This window comes from Sminthopsis crassicaudata, chromosome 6 (assembly GCF_048593235.1).
Source record: "Sminthopsis crassicaudata isolate SCR6 chromosome 6, ASM4859323v1, whole genome shotgun sequence".
Classification (NCBI taxonomy): domain Eukaryota; kingdom Metazoa; phylum Chordata; class Mammalia; order Dasyuromorphia; family Dasyuridae; genus Sminthopsis; species Sminthopsis crassicaudata.
Window position 1 is genome coordinate 84,077,160 of NC_133622.1, and position 21,651 is coordinate 84,098,810.

The 21,651-nt window shown below is 32.6% G+C and overlaps 1 protein-coding gene across 2 annotated transcripts in view; it reads right to left on the minus strand.

The window, feature by feature from the left end:
- The window catches only part of LOC141547912 (putative ATP-dependent RNA helicase DDX60), a 115,000-nt gene that overhangs the window by 77,082 nt on the left and 16,267 nt on the right, over positions 1 to 21,651 (minus strand). Inside the window, exons 6-14 of one of the 2 annotated variants that reach the window (XM_074276599.1) lie at positions 18,858 to 18,974; positions 15,426 to 15,581; positions 12,082 to 12,234; positions 11,128 to 11,269; positions 10,466 to 10,621; positions 7,245 to 7,350; positions 6,635 to 6,747; positions 4,441 to 4,598; positions 1,850 to 2,102 (exon numbers count right to left, since the gene is read on the minus strand). In XM_074276599.1, the coding sequence (XP_074132700.1) occupies positions 1,850 to 2,102; positions 4,441 to 4,598; positions 6,635 to 6,747; positions 7,245 to 7,350; positions 10,466 to 10,621; positions 11,128 to 11,269; positions 12,082 to 12,234; positions 15,426 to 15,581; positions 18,858 to 18,974 (1,354 nt within the window). Of the gene's footprint in view, positions 1 to 1,849; positions 2,103 to 4,440; positions 4,599 to 6,631; positions 6,748 to 7,244; positions 7,351 to 10,465; positions 10,622 to 11,127; positions 11,270 to 12,081; positions 12,235 to 15,425; positions 15,582 to 18,857; positions 18,975 to 21,651 lie in introns of both variants that reach the window. The other variant, XM_074276598.1, reaches the window with a different exon arrangement.

The window sequence follows — 21,651 nt, forward strand, 5'->3', positions numbered from 1 at the left end:
TTATTACATTCACTTATCTGTATCTTTTCTTTAAATAGTAACATTTTGTGAATGAAGAAACAGAACAAAAGGGAAAATCATGAAAAAATAAAATGAAACTAGTATACTTTGATCTGCATTTAGATTCCATCTGCTCTTTCTCTAGATTTGGGCAGCATTTTCTTTGAATCTTTTGGAATTATCTTGGATCATTATATTGCTAAGAAGAACTAAGGTAATTATAGCTGATCATTGCAGTGATGCTGTTACTTTATACACCGTTCTCCTGATTCTGCTCACTTCATGTTCCATCAGTTCAGTTAAGTCTTTCCAGGTATTTCTGAAATTCACCCACTTGTCCTTTCTTATAACATAATAGTATTCCATTAAATTCATATACCACAACTTATTCAGCCATTGCTCAACTGATAGGCTACCCTATAATTTCCAAATCTTTGATGCCACAAAAATAGCTGCTATAAATATTTTTCTACATATAGATAATTTTTCCTTTTTATAATTTCTTTGGTCTACAGACCTAGTGGTAGTATTACTTGATCAATAAGTGTACACAGTTTGATTGCCCTTTGTGCATAGTTCCAAATTGTTCTCCAGAATGATTAGATCAATTCACAATTATGATGCTATGAATATATATATATATTATTGTTTCAATGAATCCATATCTGGAATATTATGTTCAGTTCTAGGTGCTACGTTCTAAAAATAGCAGTGTTATACATACAAGTGAGAATCTAGAAAAGAGCAACTAAATTTTGGAAGGTCTTGAGGATTTCACTCACAAAAATCAGATTTTTTAGGGGAATTATAGACACTTAATTTGGAGAAAAGAAAACTTAAGGAGAGAATAACTGTTTTCCAGTATGTAAAAACCTATCATTTGCAAAAGAGATTAGATTGCCTCTGCTTGGGTCCTAGAGGGCAGAACTTAGAAAAACAGGTGGAAGATTCAAAGAGAACAATACAGACAGACTATGTAAGACAAGGAGAAGTGTCTATTATAGTTGTCTATTCAAAAGTTAGAATGAGGAAGAGAGATTTCCCTTGGAAATCTACAAGAAAAAAATGGATAACTATTTAGTGGGTATGTTGTAAATTAAAGTGTGGTCCCTGAACCTGTAGAGGTTCCCAAAACCCTTTGATAAGTCAACAGATCAAAAGTACCTTCATAACAATACCAGCACATTGTTTGCTTATTAAACAATACTCTGCCCTTTTCCAATTGCATATCTGTGTAAGGAGAGATTTTCTTAAAATTCTTCAACCAAAATAGACTGAATGTAAAAAGATCCAACTAATTTCTAATAAACTAAACATAAATATTTGCAAAAAAAAAAAAGTTAAAACAATGCCACTGTTTTCAATATTTTTTCTCTTAGAAACAGTTATTTTCATTTTTAAAAGTTATGACTACAAGCAAAAGGATTGTTATTATTAGTATTAATGAATAAATAATTATTTTTAAAATGTATCAGTTTTAATTTCTAATATGGTAAATATAAATAGATAGAACCCATAAAGCAAAGTTTTTGAGATCCTGAATAATATTTAATAGTGTAAAGGAATTAATTCTAAATCCAAAAATTATGAGAATTGATAATATAGAGTGAAATATTTTACAACTGTAGATTGGACTAATTGACCTTTGATGTCCCTTCCAATACTGAAATTTTGCAATTCAATGACAATCAGTGGCTGTAAAAGTAGAACCAAAATTTCATTGGTGCTTTTCATTTATGTTCAAATACTTGCTGTGGCCTCATATGTATTACAATCCACAAATACATAGGATTATAGAACATGAAATTGCATACCAAAAAAACAAAAAATAAAAAATAAAATTACATACCTTCACCTTGGCAATATTCTCTCCATGCATTTAAGCTGGCATTCAGGCCTATCATTTCTACACTAAATTTCACAGAATTGCTTTTACAAGATTTCAGAAAATCTTCTAGTTTTGTTATTCCAGAATGAAAATTCTCTTTCATTTCCCCTTCAATAGAAGAAGAGAGGGTTTTCCATCGCTCACTTTCTTTCTGCTCCTCTTTGGCAAGGAGTCGATTGTTGTTTTCTTTGATAATGATGTCAGCTTTACTTTCCTAAAAATAAACCAGTCATTAAATTAATTAATAAGAGTTTAAGATATGAAAAAAAATTTCCAATGAAGATATTGAAGTCATTTCAAGTAACATAAAAATGCTCTAAATAACTCTTTAAAGAAATGCAAATTAAGACAACTCTGGGGTATCATTTCACACCTCTCAGGTTGGCTAAGATGACAGGAAAAGATAATGATAAATGTTGGAGGGAATGTGGGAAAACTGGAACATTAATAATGTTTCTGTGGAATTGTGAAATGATCCAACCATACCGGAGAGCAATTTGGAACTCTATTCAAAGAGCTATAAAATTGTGTGTATACTTTGATTCAGCAATCTCACTAATGGTTCTATATCCCAAAGAGATTATATAAAAGGGGAAAGGATCCATATCACAAAAATATTTGTAGTAGCTCTTTTTGTATCTTTTTGATTTCAGAAAAATCTGAAAAGACCTACATCAATTGATGCTGAGTGAAGTGAGCAGAACTAGAAGAACACTGCACACAGTAACAATAGATTATGATCAATTGTGATGGACTTGGTTCTTCTCCACAATGAAGTTATTCAAAACAATTCCAAAAAATTGGGGATGGAAAATGCCAATAGCATCTAGATATGAATAAAATATGAATCAAACATCTTATTTTCACCTTTTTATTTGTTTGTTTGTTTTTCTTTCTCATACTTTTTTTCCCTTTTGGTCTGAATTTTTTTTGCACAACATGACAAATACATTTAAAAACATTTAACATATCAGACTGTATGCTGTCTTGGGGAGAGGGAAAGTAAGAGAGAGTGGGGAAAAATTTAGAACACTAAGTCTATAAAAAATGAATGCTGAAAACTATATTTAAATATCTCTGGAAAAATAAAATACTATTTAAAAAAATAAAAAGTCTATTACCACACATATAGTATGCCACACATAGTGTTAGTCACCAAGGATACAAAGAAAAAAAGGTAAATAATTTTTGCCCAATTAGCATGCATTCCATTGGGAAGAAAATATATAAATTATGTACAAAATAATTGTAATAAATAAAAGTAGAAGAAGCTAGCATCTGGGGGAATCAGAAAAGCCCTCTTATAGAAGGTGGAGCTTTAACTGACTTTTGAAGGAAACCAGGAATTCTAAGGGCAACTAGGTAACATATTGGATAGACTGCCAAGCCTGGGGCCAGAGAAACCTGAGTTCAAATCTGGCATCTGACACTTACTAGCTGTTTGACTTTACTTCTTTATCTGTAAAATGAGACTGAAGGCCATTCTCAATTATATCATCAGTCTAATAGCTCAGCCAGAATTCCATGGACATCATTCAATTATACATTTATCTTTGTTTTATCAGCATTTCTCATACCTCAAAAACTTGCTTTATTATTCACCATCCCTTATGCATTCCCTGGCATCTGTCCTCTCTGCTTTAACTCCCAGGCAGGTGAAAAATATTATCACATATCCAAGATGAGCAGGTCTAGTATAAATCTGAACAATCTAGCATTTGCTGGATATCATACCAATACTATCTCTTTATCAACCAATTAATCTTCATCATCTTCATTAATAGCTAGGCTTCCAATGATTAGTTCCTTGACTATGCTTAGACTCATGAAGCAAAAACCAAAACTGACATTGATTCCTATATAGTCTTCTAATTCAGCAGTGGCAGTAGTAAAATGGTGGGAAAAGTAGCAGCATCTGTTAAGAATTCTAAACCATTTAGACAGCCTATACACAGCAACTTTACAATTAGGCTGCTAAATGTAATCTAGCTGTCCAAAAAAAGTTTTAAGTACTTTTGAATTTTTTTATGATCAGATATTGTCATTAAAATACCAAATAGCATGCTATATAAAGAAGTAGAGCTAAAACCAGAGAGATAGAATTAAACTCTGTTTCTAATATGATGTGTCATTGGGCAAACAATTAACCTCTCTAATTCTCAAACAACTCTTTAAAACTTATCAAAGTTGTCAAAGTCAAAATCTTCAATTGCTGGAGGAAGTCCTCACTCCTCTAATTCTAGATAGCAACCTAAAAAATTAACAACAGTTTCTTTAAACTTAGCTAAAATTACTTTTAAAAAGTCCAATCCCTTAATTTCTCAATCTTCAGATTTTCAATATGTTAAATTTTTCTTAGAATGCTAGGCTAGACTTTCAAAGAAGTAAAATATTAAAAAGGCAAATTGTAGTTCTACCTAAGAAATAAAATTGTGGACAGAAAAAAAGAAACAAAAAACAAAGAGCATATCAACATTGAATAAAAGGGAAAAAAGAAACACATGAAATGTAGTACACTGTTAAGCATTAAGTAAAATGACTATAATTCATACTTGTGATTTTTTGGTCTTCTTTGCTGCAACAAAATCTTTCTTTGGCTGGACAGATTGAGTTACAATGATTTTCGAAGTAGTGCCTTCTAAAGCATTTCCAAAATGTTGTTGAAAAGTCTGTAACTTTTGTATTGATTTGAGAAAATATGGGGATTTTTCTTTAAAAGAAAGATTTAAGACAAAATACGTTATTCATTAATTTACTAACATGTTTTTAAAAGACCCTTTCTCCAATTCACCTTCCCTCCCCTAAACATACATAATATAAAGTAGGGCTTTTTTTTTTAATTTTTCAAACAGTAATCTGTGAACCAACTGGCAATCATAATTGTCAGGTTCTCTCTATTGACGAGGGGTTTTTAGCTTCAGATAGATGTCTGCTAATTAAGCTAGATTATCATCTGTTTGACTTCAGAAAATTTGACCTCCCTTGGACTCACATTCATCACTTTTAAAATGAGGTGAGGAGGAGACAATGGCTTTTAAAGTCCTATCTAGTTCTAGATCCATAATCCTATAAGGAGAGGCAAGGATATAAGTAAAATATAATTATTTGTCTCCATTCCATCCCTATATTAACTACCAAATTTTAGGATCTTTGCTCTAGACATGGGAAGGACCTAAGAGGTAATCTAATATAACCCTCTTATTATTTATAGGTGAGATATTAAAATCCAGCCCAAGATATACCAGATAGTCATGATCAGAATGCAGAAGAAAGATTCACCCCCAAATTCCAGAGGTTTTCCTTGACTCTTTTCCCTGTTCTCTCTCTAATAATAATAAGCCAATGACATTTTAAAGTGACAGATTTACTAGACTGTGTGTGATTGTTAGATTGCCAGGATTTAATCATGCTTTGAAGGCTGATTTCATAGATTACTCAACAAGAAAGACCTTGAATATTAATTTTTCCCATATCCTCATGTGGCAGAGTAAAGAAACAGAGGGCAGCTAGGAGACCAAAATTCAAACCTAGAATCTCCAAAACCAAATGGAATGGCCCTTCTATCATAGCCCATGTTAAATACATGTTCTAACTGTGATTGTCTCTAACATATTTGGATATAAATATCATAAATTTCTGGATTAAAAAGGCTTTATGCAAAGAAAATAGATATCTTTACACCAATATTCAACAAAACAGTGTCATGTAATGGAAAGTACCCTAGCTTTTGAGTTCAGCATCAGGGTTTTAACCTCAATGTTGCCACATACTGGCTTTGTGACACTTGAAGTGATATTTCCTTTCTTTGTATCTCGATTTTTTCTACTTCTAAATAAATAAGGGAGAATAAGGATATAGAGAATATGTGAGGGTATAAGAAAGAATAATCTCCAAGATCTTTTTTCATACTTGATCTATGTAATGACATATATGTATTTGCAGCCACAGGAAGAAGGTCATATAGTTCAAAGGAAATTAATTTTTAAGTCCACATATTTTTCACAATCATTTGTTAAGTACCAAGCATTGTGTCAAGCTCTGGAGATATAAGACAAAAGTGACATGGTTTATGCACTCAAAGAGTTTACATTCTATCAGAAGAACATAATATGCATAAATGTATATGTATTTGTGTGTGTATATGTTGTGCACAAAAATGTATGTATGCATATATATATATATATATATTATATATATATATACATAAATGTGTATGTAAATGCAAAATAGCTAAAAATAGATTTGATAGGACACTATAGTAGCAATGGAAGTAGGGTAAAGGCAGGGCAGAAAGTGATTGATCAGGAAGGCCTCATGTGGATGATGAATCAAGCTGAATCTTGAAGGAAGCCAGAGATTCCAAATGACAAAGGTGTGAATAGAAACTGACCAAGCATGGAAATAGCCAGAATAAATTCAGGGAACAAAAAATGGAGTGTTGTGTATGAGAAACAAAAAGCCAGGTTGACTGGACGGCAGACTATCTGATAGGGTGTAATATTTGTTAAAGACTGTAAAGATATATTAAGGCCAGATTTAAAGAGCTTGGGATTTGCAATTGCTTTTAAAGGCAATGAGGAGCCTTGGATATTTTTGGAGTAGGGGAGTAGGACCCAATTTTGCATAAAGTATATTATTCACCCTCAGAATCACAATTGTATTAGGATTGAAATAGGCCATTTTTATTCATGCTATCCCTAAGGCAAATAAGTTTAGTTTAGTTCAATAAATCACATAGCTCACCACCTGTAAAAGATTTTGTCCTCTCATAGTGATCACTAAGGGGCTTATGCGAATGCCAGTGCACAAGTTCATGAAACTCCTTATACTTGACCAGGGAAGTAACAACTGGGTCATCACTAGGAGATATAAAATGCAAATTATGTTAATGTTAATAAATTATGTATGCTCCAAAACCCATGAACTCTGAAGCACCATAACACTTTAGTAAACACATACACATCTGAAGGTATGTCATCCCAAACCCATAAGCAAGGAGACTACAAATATTTTCACCTAGAAATGCTCATATCTCATTTTTTCTTATCCAATTCAATTCAGTAAACATTTTACAATCTAAAAGGGAAGACAACACACAAACAAATATATACAAAGCAAACTACATAAAATATAAATAGGAAATAAATAAAAGCAGAAAAGTCCTTGAATTAAGAAGGGTTAGGGAAAGGTTCCTGTAGAAGACAGGATTTTAGTTGGAACTTATAGGAAGGTAGGGAGTGTTCCAGAAATGGGGAACAGACATTCATATTCATTGATAAAAACAGAAAAATCAGCCATTAATTCAAGAATTATTTATGTGACTGTCTTCTATCAAGTGAAACATTCAAACTCTTACCTGCTTAGAAAAGGAACCTGATCCAGGATGTCTCCTACAAACTTCTTAACTATTGGTGATGTCATTGGAATAAAGCCTAAATTAGGCATCTTTTCCTGAGACTCTTCTTGGAGGCAAGAGGAAAAAAAAACAAATAAATATATGAATAAGCATTCAACATAGTAAGGTGGAAAGAACTCTGCTACATAATCATAAGTAGGAATTATTTTTCCCTTTGAGGTGGTGTATCATTACATTTGATCCTCACAGAAACCCTGTAAGATAGATATTGATGAGAACCAGATAAGGGGTACCTAAATGAAATTAGGTTTAATTGAAGTCTAGTGGCAGGTTCGGGGTACAAGGAGTCAGAGCTCCCTGGCAACTCCTTTGGATTCGGAGCAAGGCTGCAAAGTTAAATGAGGTCTAGTAGTGGCACAAGAGTCCTCTGTAAAGGAATTTATAGACCCGAAAACCTAGATTGATAAAAGAAGTTTATTGCGGGGTTTGGAAGTAGAGTTAAAAGGTAGGAAAATAACCAGAACCTAGGGTTGATTCTAGTGGGCAGAAATCCTTGACATGACCGCGTAAGGATGCCATGTTTGGGATCTCTGCAAAGAGTAGACTCCAGTTTAGCCCTTTTGATAATAGGGGGACTTTGCATAATCTGAAGGGGCTCATGGGTAGAGTCCCACGTTGGCTTCTGGCTTGCATTCCAGCCAGGGTTAGAATTTGAATAGAATTCAATAGGTTTTTAGATAAGGAGGAAACTGTTTGTGCTTGGGGTGGGGCAGAGTCCCTGAGGCAGAGTCCAAGAAGATTTTAAGAGTTTTGAGGTTTCCTCATTAATATGATTATTATTATTCCCATTTTACAGATGATCAAACTAAAACTGAGTGGTTAAATTATTTGCTGAGTTAGAAGATTTCATATTTAGCCCCAGCTAAGCTACTTTCTTGTTAGTCAGTTAATAAACTTTATTGGGTGCCTACCACACATCAAGTACTCTGTCAGGAAGTGGGGATACCAAAAAAAGATACTCCCCTACTCTCAGGTATTGTTGTGCCACAGTTCTCTTTTATTGTCCTGACTCAGTTTCCCTTATTGTCCTGACTCAGTTTCCCTAATTGTCCTGACTCAGTTTCCCTAAATGTTTCTAACTCAGTTTCCCTAATTGGTCCTGCCTCAGTTTCTCTAATTGTCCTGCCTCAATCCCCTTAGTTGCAAACCATCCCCCTCTGGTTCATGAAGACTGATATAACTCAGGGATACTTGCTCTGAGGATATTATAAATTGTCAATGTGTAAACTCAAACATTCTGTCTCTAGCCAAACACTTTCTTAACTCCCAGCTTGTTAGAATTTATGGTCCTACCCCCCCCCCAACCTGTCAAATCGGAATTAATGGTTCCTGCCTGGAGATTCCCACTCACCAGAGTTTGGATTCCACCCCCCTGCCTTTGTTTAGCTACTGTGTATAAATATGTCATGGAGAACTCACATGGGCTGCTGGATTCTTGGAGAAGATAGTCTCATTCAGCCCTGGGACCAAACCATGGATCCATTTGGTCCCAATAAATCTCTCCCTTTCAAATAAAATATTAAAACTCTCTAATCTCTATCTTGCCTCAGTTTCTCCAGCATTACAGTATCTCATAACTTAATGAGGGGAGACAATATAAAAACTATATACAAATAGGATATACTGAGAATGCATTAGAAATAATCAGAAAAAGGATGGTTCTAGCTTAAGATTGAAGGATTTGTGTAGAATGTGGGATTCTAGCTGGAACTTTTTAGAAAGAAGAAATGAAAAAGGGGATATTCCTCATAGCCACTGGGAATGACACATCTGGAGACAGAGTATCTTGTGCAAGAAGGGCAAGGATGGCAGTATCACTGAATCATAGATTAGGGGTAGAGGCAGAGGGGAGGATAAGGGGCAAGACTGGAATGGTAGGAAAAGGCAAGTTACTAAACAGGATTGGACTAATCACTTAGCCCCCTGAGTCCTCTGCTTCTTCATCAGGAAAATAAGATGGCTGGGCCATTTGGTTTCTAAGTGGTCCTTATGATTACTCTGCCCAAGTTGCTACATAGTATCTCTGTAAATGCTTTAACAATAATCTGTTCACAAAAATCTTTTTTTTTTTTTTTTCTTTTTCTGAGGCTTGGGTTAAGTGACTTGCCCAGGGTCACACAGCTAGGAAGTGTCAAGTGTCTGAGAGCAGATTTGAACTCGGGTCCTCCTGAATTCAAGGCTGGTGCTCTATGCACTACGCCACCTAGCTGCCCCTTGTTCACAAAAATCTTATGCCACATGTAAAATTTGTACTGCATTTGCCAAAATATCTAGTCATTTCTCCTCCATGATCCTAATCAACAAGAGATAATAAATATGTTCTTTAAAGCAAAATATATTCACTTCTACCATATATCCAGATTCAAGAAAAATTAAAGAAAGGGAAAATAGAAAGGGAGCAGAGGCATTCTTATTTTTATTACATCTAACTTGCTTTCATTTTTTTCAACATCCGTAATATTTATGAACTATGTGTCTACATAGTCTTTGTCAATTCAATTACAACAATGGATATTCTGAAATAAGAAAAAGTAATAGTCTTATTTCTTTTATTAGTACAAGAACAAATAGCAGATGAAGCCTCCAAATATATGGCTATGTTCCTGGTAGAATTCAACAAATCATTTATTTCCTCACTGGACAACATCTACCAATTCAAATCAATAAACTTTTTTTATAAGCACTTAGTGCAAAAAATTCTTGAGGCACTGGGGATACAAAGATGAAAATAAACCAGTTCCTGCCCTCCAGGAACTTATGTTCTATTTGGGAAATGTAACATGTGCACAATTAAATAAGCATAAAATATAAGCAAAGGAAATTTGAAACAATATTAGAAGAGGAAGATAGGACACTTTGGGGTATAAGCATCTTCTCTGTGCAAAGCAGAGTCCTTGAGGGGAGATAAAAAATTTAAAACTGAGGCTCCCCTTCCACAGAGCTTGCTACCCAGGAACTTGTGGCTTGTACAACACAAACTGTATCATACATAGGCTTTGTGAAATTGTTTCTAAGGCCTTTTGGTCACAATAATGATATTAAATAAAATTTATTTTAAAAGTTAACAATGAAAATTAAAGAATATTCCTGATTGTGCATATAGGTTACAGAACGTTTTCAGCATTATACTGTCGTTTAAAATGACTTTGCAGATATATTACCTTTAATTGGTGAGCATTTGCTTTGAAGGAAAAGTTGGATTGTAACTCGGAGAGGCAATGGTGGTCCTACATCAAACTCTCTTACCAGATGTGACACAGCACTCCACAAGTCTTTATAATCTTCCTCAATGGCTTTTCCCAATTCCAAATGTAAACCTATACAACCAAAATAAATTTTAGTATTCGAATATCAACTGTGCTAGAAGTAGCATTGAATTTAAAGGATGTAGAAAAGCAAAATAAGCAATTATATAGGCTAATAAAGAGTGGAGAAAGAGAGAGAGGGAAAGAAAGAGAGAAATGATTTTTTTAATGATTAATCTTGACTTTAAGGAAGAGGTGAAAAACTGAACCTTCATTTCTTGCTCTTATAGTCCATTCATTGCAAAAGTGAGGGACTATGAGTACAGAATGTTGCATATACTCATAACCTATAAGAAATGGCCAATGTTTTGGTTGCATTTCCTAAACTGATTTTTTATTTCCTTTTTAAGTTTTCTTATAAATGACAATTCATTGAATAGGAAAAAGAAAATATCTGAAGACTTAACATAACAAAATGCATGAATATAAATAAATGAGAGTTGTGAATTAACAAATGGGGTAATGCTTGATCCTAAAAATGCAAGATAAAAAAAAAGATTAAGATATTAAAATAGTACCTTGTATGCTTTCTTTTTCATAATAATAAACAATATTCTTCCATAATTGGTCATCATTTGTATCACAAACATAAGTTAAATCCACATTCCATGTTTTTGAACTATCCAAATTTTTTAGAACAAAAAATTCACACCACTTTTTCTAAAAACAGAAAATAAATTATCAAAAAGTTTTGGTTCTTTTGAAGGTAGATTAATACAATTATAGATTCTCTTATTTAAATCCAGCAGAAATATTGTGGCCAGGCAAAATAGAAAGTGCCCCCAAAATAGATTTCTTGTGAGCTATAGTAAGTTTTCTTTGCAAAAGAAATTGTAAGGGATAATCTGTAGACAATTATTAGAATTTTGATTAATTCTGTGACCTATTGTTCCCAGATCTGCTTATCAAACCACTGTTGGAAGAATGCATTCCTCTTTCTACAGCTTTGAATTGCCTGATATTCATCAGTTAGTAAGTCATCTCTCTGCCTGATTGTACTGGAAATTGTCAATTAATTATTCCTACATTGAGGAGGAAGTTAGATGCAATGGCCCATTCTCTTTTATAGTGACCCCCAGTGATCATCCTGTCAAAGTGTGACTACCTTTACATACTTTAATAAATTCTTTTAATTCTTTTTGTCTTGAGTTTTGCCTCCTTAATTGGAATGAAAGTCCAAATGGAGGATGTTCCTTTCAGTACAGACCAATAACAAGCAATTTTCATTTATGATTTATGACATGCATTCCTTACCACAATTCTACAAGGTGGATAGTACCAAGAGTAATTCATTCTGAAATCTTAAATCTTAGAAAATAAAAAAGAACATCAGCAACTACAATTTCTTCCTATTCTCTGAATAGGAAATATTTGCCAAAAGGTTAATGCTGCCCATATAAATCTATTTTAAGTTATTTCTAATAACTACAAATAGAATAATAAGATAATATATTTTAAACTCCAATACTTACCATTTTCAAGAAGGTAGAAACTGAATTTTTCCAGGAAGAAGTGATTAATCTGGTACAAGCTCTCTGAGAAAGAGGCGAATGGAGCAAAAAAACTACACTGAGGCAATACATTCTGCAAAGATCTTTAACTTCCTCTAGTGATGCCAAATGTTTCTGAATAAAAAAAATATATATATATATATATATAAAGATTTAGCACACCTCCCTCTTTGTCCAGCAAATAGATCATAACACTATCATGAAAGCATGACAAGTCTTGTCATCTCAATAGCACTCATCTCTTTGAAGGTGTTATGTTGATATTTCAAATGAATCATCGTATTGGAAGGCTAGAAATAGAAGGCAAAGAGAGTGGATGGATAATTTATATAAATCATGGATTTTCCAATGAGCTAATTTCTGAATATTGAAATCTCTGAATAAAAAATTTTACTTTGCAAATATTTGTCAATAGGCTTTACCTGAATCTATCAGAACTATTTTACAGCTCAATAGAAGAATTTTCCAGCAATTATAAACATTAAGCTTTGCAACATAATAAATAAGCTCTCTACAACTACAATTATTCAATAACAACACCACAAATTTCACAAAGCTGTTGAGAGAATGATGACATTGGATGGCAAGTTGGACAAGACCAAAGATTACTGACCTAGGATCCATTAATATGTTTTTTTTTAGCAACTTTACAATGGTATTTTAATATAATTGATCTCAATTATAATTATAGGCATTTTTGTCTTGTGCGTTTAAAAATATCATTTAGAAGAGTCCATAAATCCCAACAATTTAGGATCCATGTCACAAAAAAGTAACAAAACTTTGGACTAGAGAATCTCTATTCTTTAACTGACTCTATATATCAGTGATCCTTAAAGAAAAAGACAGACTTAATAATTACCAAATACTGCCAAATTAAAATGATCTAAGATAATACTTCACAACCATCAAATATTTTTTAAAAATTAAAGCAACAAAACTTAGTATTGTAAAAGTTGTAGAGAAATAAGGCCACAAAGTTAGCTGATAGAATTGAGAACTTGCAGATTTTTGTGGTTCTTGTTTATAAAACAATCTCAGAGTACTTAGTTAAAATTACAAAAATAATAATACCCTGTGACCTGATAATTCATTGATTAAAGATAAACTTATAATTTTTTTTATTTTAAAGAACTGTTTTTTGAAATATTTTCAACGTATAATGTGAAATTTCAAAAGCAAAAATAAAAACTTAGAAGCAGTCATTCCTAAGTAATCAAACATTGAAAAAATTGTAATGATAAATACAAAGAAATATTATATTGTAACTAAAATCAACAAGCATGAGAGATATTTTTCAAGTCTATAAAGAACTTTGGAAATCATTATAATTCAGGAAATAGCAGAATCAGAAAAAATATACACTGATCACAAATGAAAAAAAATGAGTAAGGATAAATGGGTTTTCCATCCCATCCTCAAAAAATTCATGTTGCAGACTCAGAAGAAATTTGTGAAAAGTTGACAGGAATTTTTTTAATTTAATTAAAATTAAATTAAAATTTTTTTTCATAAATTTAAGATAGGTCAGTAATTCTTAAAATATCATTTCTGGATCTATTTTCCAATCATTTGTTTTCCAGTGAGATGTTTCACATGTTCTACTTTTTCATTCTTTTTATTTTGAGTCTTAATATCTCTTGAACTCCTTAGTTTTTACTCATTAAATTCTAATTTTTAAAGAATCAATTCCTTCAGTGAGCTTTTATACCTCCTTTTCCATTTGACCAATTCTACTTTTTAAGGAGTTCTTTTTTTCCAATGAATTTTTGTATCTCTTTTTCCATTTGGTAAATTCTACTTTTAAGAAATAAATGTTTGTACATGTTTTCCTATTTGGCCAATTTTGCTTTTCTTGCATTCTTCTCTTTATTGGATTTTTATTCCTCTTATACCCTTTGGCATATTCTATTTTTTAATCTCTTCTGGGTTGGGATTTTTTTGTGCCTCCTTTTGACTCTTTATTAGTTTTATTTTCTTGCAGCATTCGTATTACTCTTTCCAAATTTCCCTACACCTCTCTTACTTGATTTTTCAATCCTTTTTGAGCTTTTCCATGGCCTAAGGCCACTCCCTAGTTTTCTTTGAGGTTATAGATATAGTAGTTTTGATTTTGTTATCTTTTTCTGTGTTTGTGTTTTGATCCCTGTCATCATAGTAATTTTCTATAATCCAGATCTTTTTCTGCTGTTTACTCATTTTTCCAGCTTATTTCTTGACTTTTAACTTTAGTGGGGCACTGCTTCCATAGGGGAGAGGACGCTGTCCCAAGATCCAGGATTTTTGTGCACCTGTTGTCAGAAAATAGTTCTGAGGATCTGTAAGTTTTTGTTTCTTCCAATGTAGTATGATATAGGAAGAAGTGGCTTTTACTGTTCTCTTGGCCTGTACTCTGTTTTATGGATAATAAAAATTACTCTTTTCTATTATAGAACTATGACTAGGATCCCAGTTCCTCTACATCTAAAAAGTCTACTATGTTTAGCCCTTCTCCTTGCTCTCTGACTTAAACTCAAGACTGCAATGCAGATCTAACTTTAGGCAAAGCAAAAAAAAAAAAATCTTCTCCCTAGTACTACCAAAGTGACTCCTATAATCTTCTTCTGACAATTGTCTTAACCCTCACCATCTGAGAAGTCTGAAAACCACCATTGTCCCATTGATTCAAGTGCCTTCAAAACCTACTACTAGTTTGCTAGGGGGCAGCCTATGCTGTACTGTGCTTCACTATCATCTAGATGCAACAGACATTTTCTGACAATCTTCTAAATAGTTTTTGGCTGGGAAATTATTTTCACCACTCCTGTGGATTCTTCCATTCCAAAATTTGTTTTGAAGCATTATTTAAAGTGAAAAATCAATTGGAATGGGGAGAAACTTGAAGTAGAAAAACTAATTAGAAAACTTTTGCAATACTCCAGAAAAGAGGCAATAAGTATGACTGTGTAAATGAAGAAAGGGGATATAGTCAAGAGATGCTTGCAAAGATAGATTTGAGATTTGTCAGAGGCTTGGATATATATACAGTGAGTAAGAATAAAAAGTCAAATAGAACTAAAGTGAAAATGATCATGCCCTCAACAGTAACAGGGAAGTACAGAAAATGAGAGGAAATAATGAGTGTTGTTTTCACTCACTATTTTTTTGACAAGTATTTTTTAAGTTATGATTAAGAAAATAATTTTTATAATCTTGAAAAATTAATGGCAATAAAAAGAGAAAGAATTAAAAGAAAACAATTATTAAGCTTGTATAAGATTTTTAAAAGGAAAAGAAAAATGTTGAATGAAAAACTTAAATCCTACCTCAGATGTGTCTATTGCTGGAGAAGATTTCTTCTCCTTTTCTAGAAAATTGTTGTACATTTTCAAGGACAAAGAACATGACAGGACACAGAGAACACGTTGAATATCAGATCCTTTTGGCCAGAGGTCTTGAAGTTGACCAGTACTCCAACATATCTGGTGCAAAAGATAATTATCACAATTTTAGAATAAAGTACTTTTACTGAAAGTTCTTCAGGATAAGTAGTCTTCAATGAAAAATTCAATGGCATTCATGGCTTGCCCAACAAGTTTGTTTGTTTGTTTGTTTGTTTTTCAGATGAACTAAGTGTACATTTGTCTCATTTTAAATTTTAAGTAGAAGAAAAACTAAAAATTTCTTTGAGTAATATGATGTTATTAATAATAAATAACTAGAAAGCTAACTTCTCCAAGATTCTAGTGATCCCCTTTAATAGGATGCTGAAGATGTGAATTTGATGAAATGTCTCTGAAAGCATAAGCCATAAGACAGCTATACCTTTGTGTGTGTGTGTGTGTGTGTGTGCGTGTGTGTGTTTTGTGTGTGTGTGTGTGTGTGTATACTTGTGTCCCCACATAAGAAGGAAAAGGAGTAGGATAGTGGAAGACAAATAATCAATTGCACTTTAATATAATATCCTTGGAGACAAAATATACCTCTCCATTGATAAGATAAGTAATGTATGATATACTCTCTATGACAGTTTAGGTATAAGGAACAACATAAGACCTAATAAGATGAGTGGTTGTTTATCCTTCGTTCTCCAAGAGGATCATGATATCAAGGAGGTGATGCCATGACATGCTAGAAAGATGGATTTAAGTGAGAGTGGGATGTGCTAAGTCATCAGCCTTATTTTCTCCTAAGGAGTTATCTGGGTCCAATGGCAACATATTAAATAGAATGACTGGAGATGGCCTTGGATGCAGTATGAGACTTTGACCTTTTTAAACTAAAATCTTTAACAGGTCTATGAAGGTCAAGGTACAATGGGACTGTGACTTTCTACAGTGAACACAAAATGCTTCTATTAATGCATGCTAATATCCATTACTTAAATTCAATACTTTGTGACTCTCTGTGTAGAAGATTTAGTTCTTTGGTGTAGTTCTCTGTTTTCCAAAAGAATATATGGAAACCTATCCATGTCTTCTTATCTTATTCAATTTTTATCCCTTTTTTCATGAACCCCTTGTGGAAAGTCCACCAACTAATATTATATTAATTCTTTTACTTTAATTTTTTTAGATAGCAATAGAGCCCTTTGATTGCTCATCAGTTCTGCTATATAACCAGTTTTATTTTAGTTTTGTTGTTTTACAGGTCTCTGTTACTATCTACATTGCCTAAGATTTTATAAGCAGTCCTGGTCCTAGAATCAGGAAGCCCTAAGTACAAATCTGGCCTGAGACAGCTCTATGACTCTGGTAATATCACTTAAACTCTCAGTTTCCTCAACTGTAAAAAGGGGGTGATAATAGCACCTGCCTCTCAGGAGTTATGAGATTCAGATGAGATAATATTTATAAAGCATTGTGCCTAGTCAGTATCTTATAAATGCTCGTTATTATTTATTTTGTTGTTCAGTCAGAATTGACTCTTTCTGACCACATTTTGGGTTTTCTTAGCAAAGATAAAGATAAGGAGGAAAGGAAGGAAGGAAGGAAGGAAGGAAGGAAGGAAGGAAGGAAGGAAGGAAGAAAGGAAGGAAGGAAGGAAGGAAGGAAGGAAGGAAGGAAGGAAGGAAGGAAGGAAGGAAGGAAGGAAGGAAGGAAGGAAGGAAGGAAGGAAGGAAGGAAGGAAGGGAAGGAAAGAGGGAGAGAGAGAGGGAGGGAAAGAGGTTTGGAGGGAAGGAGGGATAGAGGGAGGAAGGAAGGAAGGTTTATCATTACTATCTCTAGCTTATTTTACAGAAATTGAGGTAAATAGAGTTAAGTGATTTGTCCAGAGTCACAGAGACCAAATTTGAACTCAGGTCTTTCTGACTTCAGCCCAGTGCTGTTTACACTTATTATTTATTACATAGATGTAAATATTGCAAATGACACAAAACTACATAGAATAGCTGGCATGTTAGATGCCATTCAGGACAGATCTTAATAAAATAAAACAACAAGCCAAATATGATAAGATGATATTTAATAGAGGTAAATATAAAATTCTACACTTGATTTAAAAAATAAACTTTACAAATAAAAGATGGGAAATGCATGGCTTGGCATTTATTTTGTGCAAGATAGAGCTTTTATGTATTGCATACTCTGTATGAATTAGAAATGAGAGAGATGGCAATTAAAAAATAAGTTACTATGATCTGGGATTTTATTAAAAATTGTGAGATGCACTTGTTGGAATAAGTCAGAAAGAATTTTGATACTCTGGACAATTTTTTTGATCTCCCTGAGATCCAGTTCCTTCTTCTCTAAAGAGAAAAAATTAGGATAATGATACCTGTAATACCTGTCTCAGGTTGTTATGGGGACTAAATGAGGTAATAGGTATAAAAGATTTTGAAATTTTTCAAGTACTATATAAATGTCATTGATTATTCAGAACATAGCAAATGCCTTCTTCTGTCCTGATAAAAGCAAAATTGTAGTACCATGCTCTATTAAATGTCCCACTTCAGAGATGACATTGATAAATAGGAAAGCATCCAGAGAAGGGAGATTAAGATATTTGGTGGCCTTAGAGACCATACCATAAGAAAAATGGTTGAAGGAACATATGAAGGCTACGATGTGGAAAAGTCCTGATCAAGCTCAGGGGACAAAATTAAAAGCAATGGGTATAAATTGAAAAAAAGCCCTATTTGGGCTCAAGTGAAAGAAATAGAAAGTAATTCTAATAATTAGAAGTATATGAGAGTAGATAGAACAAAGTTCTTCAGGAGGAGTAGATTAGACAGAGAATATTAGGGTTTCTTTTTCTCATGTATGTTAAATCAAGTGGTCTCTGAAGATCCTTCCAACTGGAAGATTCTATAATTCTATTCTCAAGGTACCTCATTGCCCTAATTATCATGTGTGGATTGTCTTGTCCTTGGCATGTCCTTGCTAAAATGATTTTTACTTGGATACTGAGTCTAAAGACTCAAAATGAAGCCTAAATTCTCATTAGACATTTTATGTGAGTACCTTATATTCAATTTGTGATGTTCTAAACGTCTTGGATTATTTTCCATGTCTAGCTATACATCTCTGCTACTCTAATTGTGAAGTTGATCCTTTTTAACTCATAGGACTTTAGATTTATGTGTAGTAAACTTTAATGATACATTTGGTCCATTTGTTCTACTTATTTAGTTCTTTTTGTATCTTGACTCCAGTTTAAACTAATGAATTTAATGATATTTAAAAGGCAAAACATACAAGCTTTTTTTTTTTCAAATTCTTTCAGACTTTTAAATAAAGAAACAGTAGCTTTATTACCTCTTTTTCCCAATTGTTACAATCTAATTGGTCAAACAATGGTGTCAGTGCTGCAACACTGGATGTTTTCAAATATTCAATCAGAGTTTGGTAAACTCTCTTCATTTCATTTTTTTCCTTCAAAAAAGAACAAATCATATGAATTATATTTTTAGTTCAGAACATAATTATCCATCCAGATCAATTCAGTCTTTCATTAAGATGTAAATCATAATCTTTCAAACAATGAAACCCATCCAAGTATCAGTTGATTCATGATCTCTTCAATTTGGGAACTATTCCCTCCACTGGCACAGATCTTAATTCATCCTTACTATCACATAATGTATCATTTTTATCCTTGACCTTCATAAAGGATCTACTTACTGTGCTTGAAGTTTTTTTTTTCTTTGTCACAGTATATTTTAAGAGTACCAGCCAACTATTCATATAGTTATTTGTGAGAGTAAATTATCCTTCACTCATTCTATTGTTGACCCAAATCCCTTTTCTAGTATATATTTCTAAGAATATATTCCCTAAGACAGTACCATTCATGCGATATCTTGCATGTAAGTTATCAATGGAAATACACTGCCAAATTCATAACTTTCATTAATTAAAAATAAATATTTGTCATACTAAGGAGTTTAGGATCTTCAAAAGCATTGCCTAATGTTCTAAATGCAATCCACTCTGCTCTTATCCACTATTTAATTTTGGATCGTCTATCAAACTACCTGGAAAAGAGTGGAAAATAGGAATATTGCATCTATGACTGATCTGGTATGGATTATTCAGCCAAGTCTCCTTTGAGTGTGCATAAAAAAGATAAGACCTTTAAGATGGTCCTATGATATTTGTCAAATATAGGCAAATATGATTCACTTGACATTGACAGAAAGTTTTCCAACAGTTCTCTTTATGGTATCTATCAAGGAAACTTACATGGATTATATTTTGAAGATAGCCTTTAAGAGTAAATTTTATTTTACCAAATTTTTTTGGTGTTGTTAAATTTTAATTCACTTATTTAAAACTTAAGTACAAAATAGAAAAAAAAAGAAAAAGAAAAAACATTATCATGTACCTACAGAACATAATAGAGGATTCAAAATTTGTAACAATAAATTGCCATTTAAAGAAGTATAAATAATAATAGTACACATTGAATTCAGAACTGTCCATCTTTTCATTTCCTTGTAGGGTTTTTTTTGTTCTCTGCTGTGTAATTTTTACTTTATTCTTTTTTTCCCCTTTCCTCCTCCCACTTCTGTCAAGCAGGCTACAAATAAGCATGGGTATATTTATCTGTACATATGCACATAAATTTATAATGTATATATACATATGCATATACATACAGATATATGTACAAAGATGCCATCATTAGATATATATATGTATATATAATATTCATATGCTCTGAAAGTGGATAACATCATCCTTCTTAGGTCCAAGTCTTTCCAGATTTTTCTAAATCTATCAACTTATTTCCTATGTCACAGCATTATTCCAATCATATACTATCTGGTTGTTTTAAATAGTCTAAAACAATATTAATATGGCTGACATGAAATATAGTTTCCTCATTTTTCTCTTTTGATTTAATCTATTTTATCTTTAACTTTATCTGAGATCAGTGATTACTACCTCTGCTTTTTTCCCTAATAAATTCTACTCCTGATCATTAGTACTCTATATGAACCTTTTTTTATAAATTAATACCCATTTATTTTCTCTTCTTCCTATCCATCTCCAAATGGAAACAAAATTTTTAAAAACCCTTTTGATGAATATGCATAGTTAAGCAAAACAAATTCTGCATTGGTCATATCTAGAAATGTCTGCCTCATTCTATACTCTGTGTCCATCATTCTTTTGTTAGCATGCTTCACATCAGTCCTCTGGAATTGTGGTTTTCATATAATAAAATGTATATAGAAAAACAAGGAAGCAAGATCATTATGAAGCACATTGAAAAGCAAAGCCAATAATTGGGGTCTTGTATTCTCATTTAAACTTCATTACAAAGTGGTTATCATTGAAACTATGTGGCAAAAAAAAAAAAAATAGAGTAATAGATTGATGGTCTTGAATAGGTAGATTAGGAATTGAACCAAATGAATATAAATATGTTGGCAAAACTTTTTTTGGTCTGGACTTGTAATTTTACTGGTGTAGGGAAGTCCTGATGCAGGAATACATACAACCAATGCAAAGCAGTATCTGTTCTGCAATTGAAGTCTCCAAGGATACAAGGAAGTAAAGCAACTTTCTAAGGATCATAGAACATTGGCCCAGGTGTTCCTAACCTCTAAAACCACCAAATTGTGCTGCCTTTCTGGTCAAACTTTTAGAAAACACATATCTGCAAAATGATTCATTTTTTAACAAACATGCATGGAAAAATTGGTAGGGATGCCCATATCAGAAAAAGATTTGAACTCATGTCTTTACAAACACACACACACACACACACACACACACACACCACTGCTATTTTTTTAAACTTCACTGTTACTTCCTAATGAAGCCAACAAAACTCTTATATGTTACAAAAATATACCTATTTCTCCACAATATATATATGTAGATATACATAGACATGTGTAAAACAGATCTACAGAAACATCTGAATATATATGTAAATGTATATGTATATATGCATTGTGTGACTACGTATGTGTTCATATACATATATATGAATATATATAAATGTGTACACATATACAATCATATATAAATATTTTTATCCCAAAGGTTCAATTAGATGAGAGATATGAAAAATAAACTAGGAAAAAAAGAAAGAATA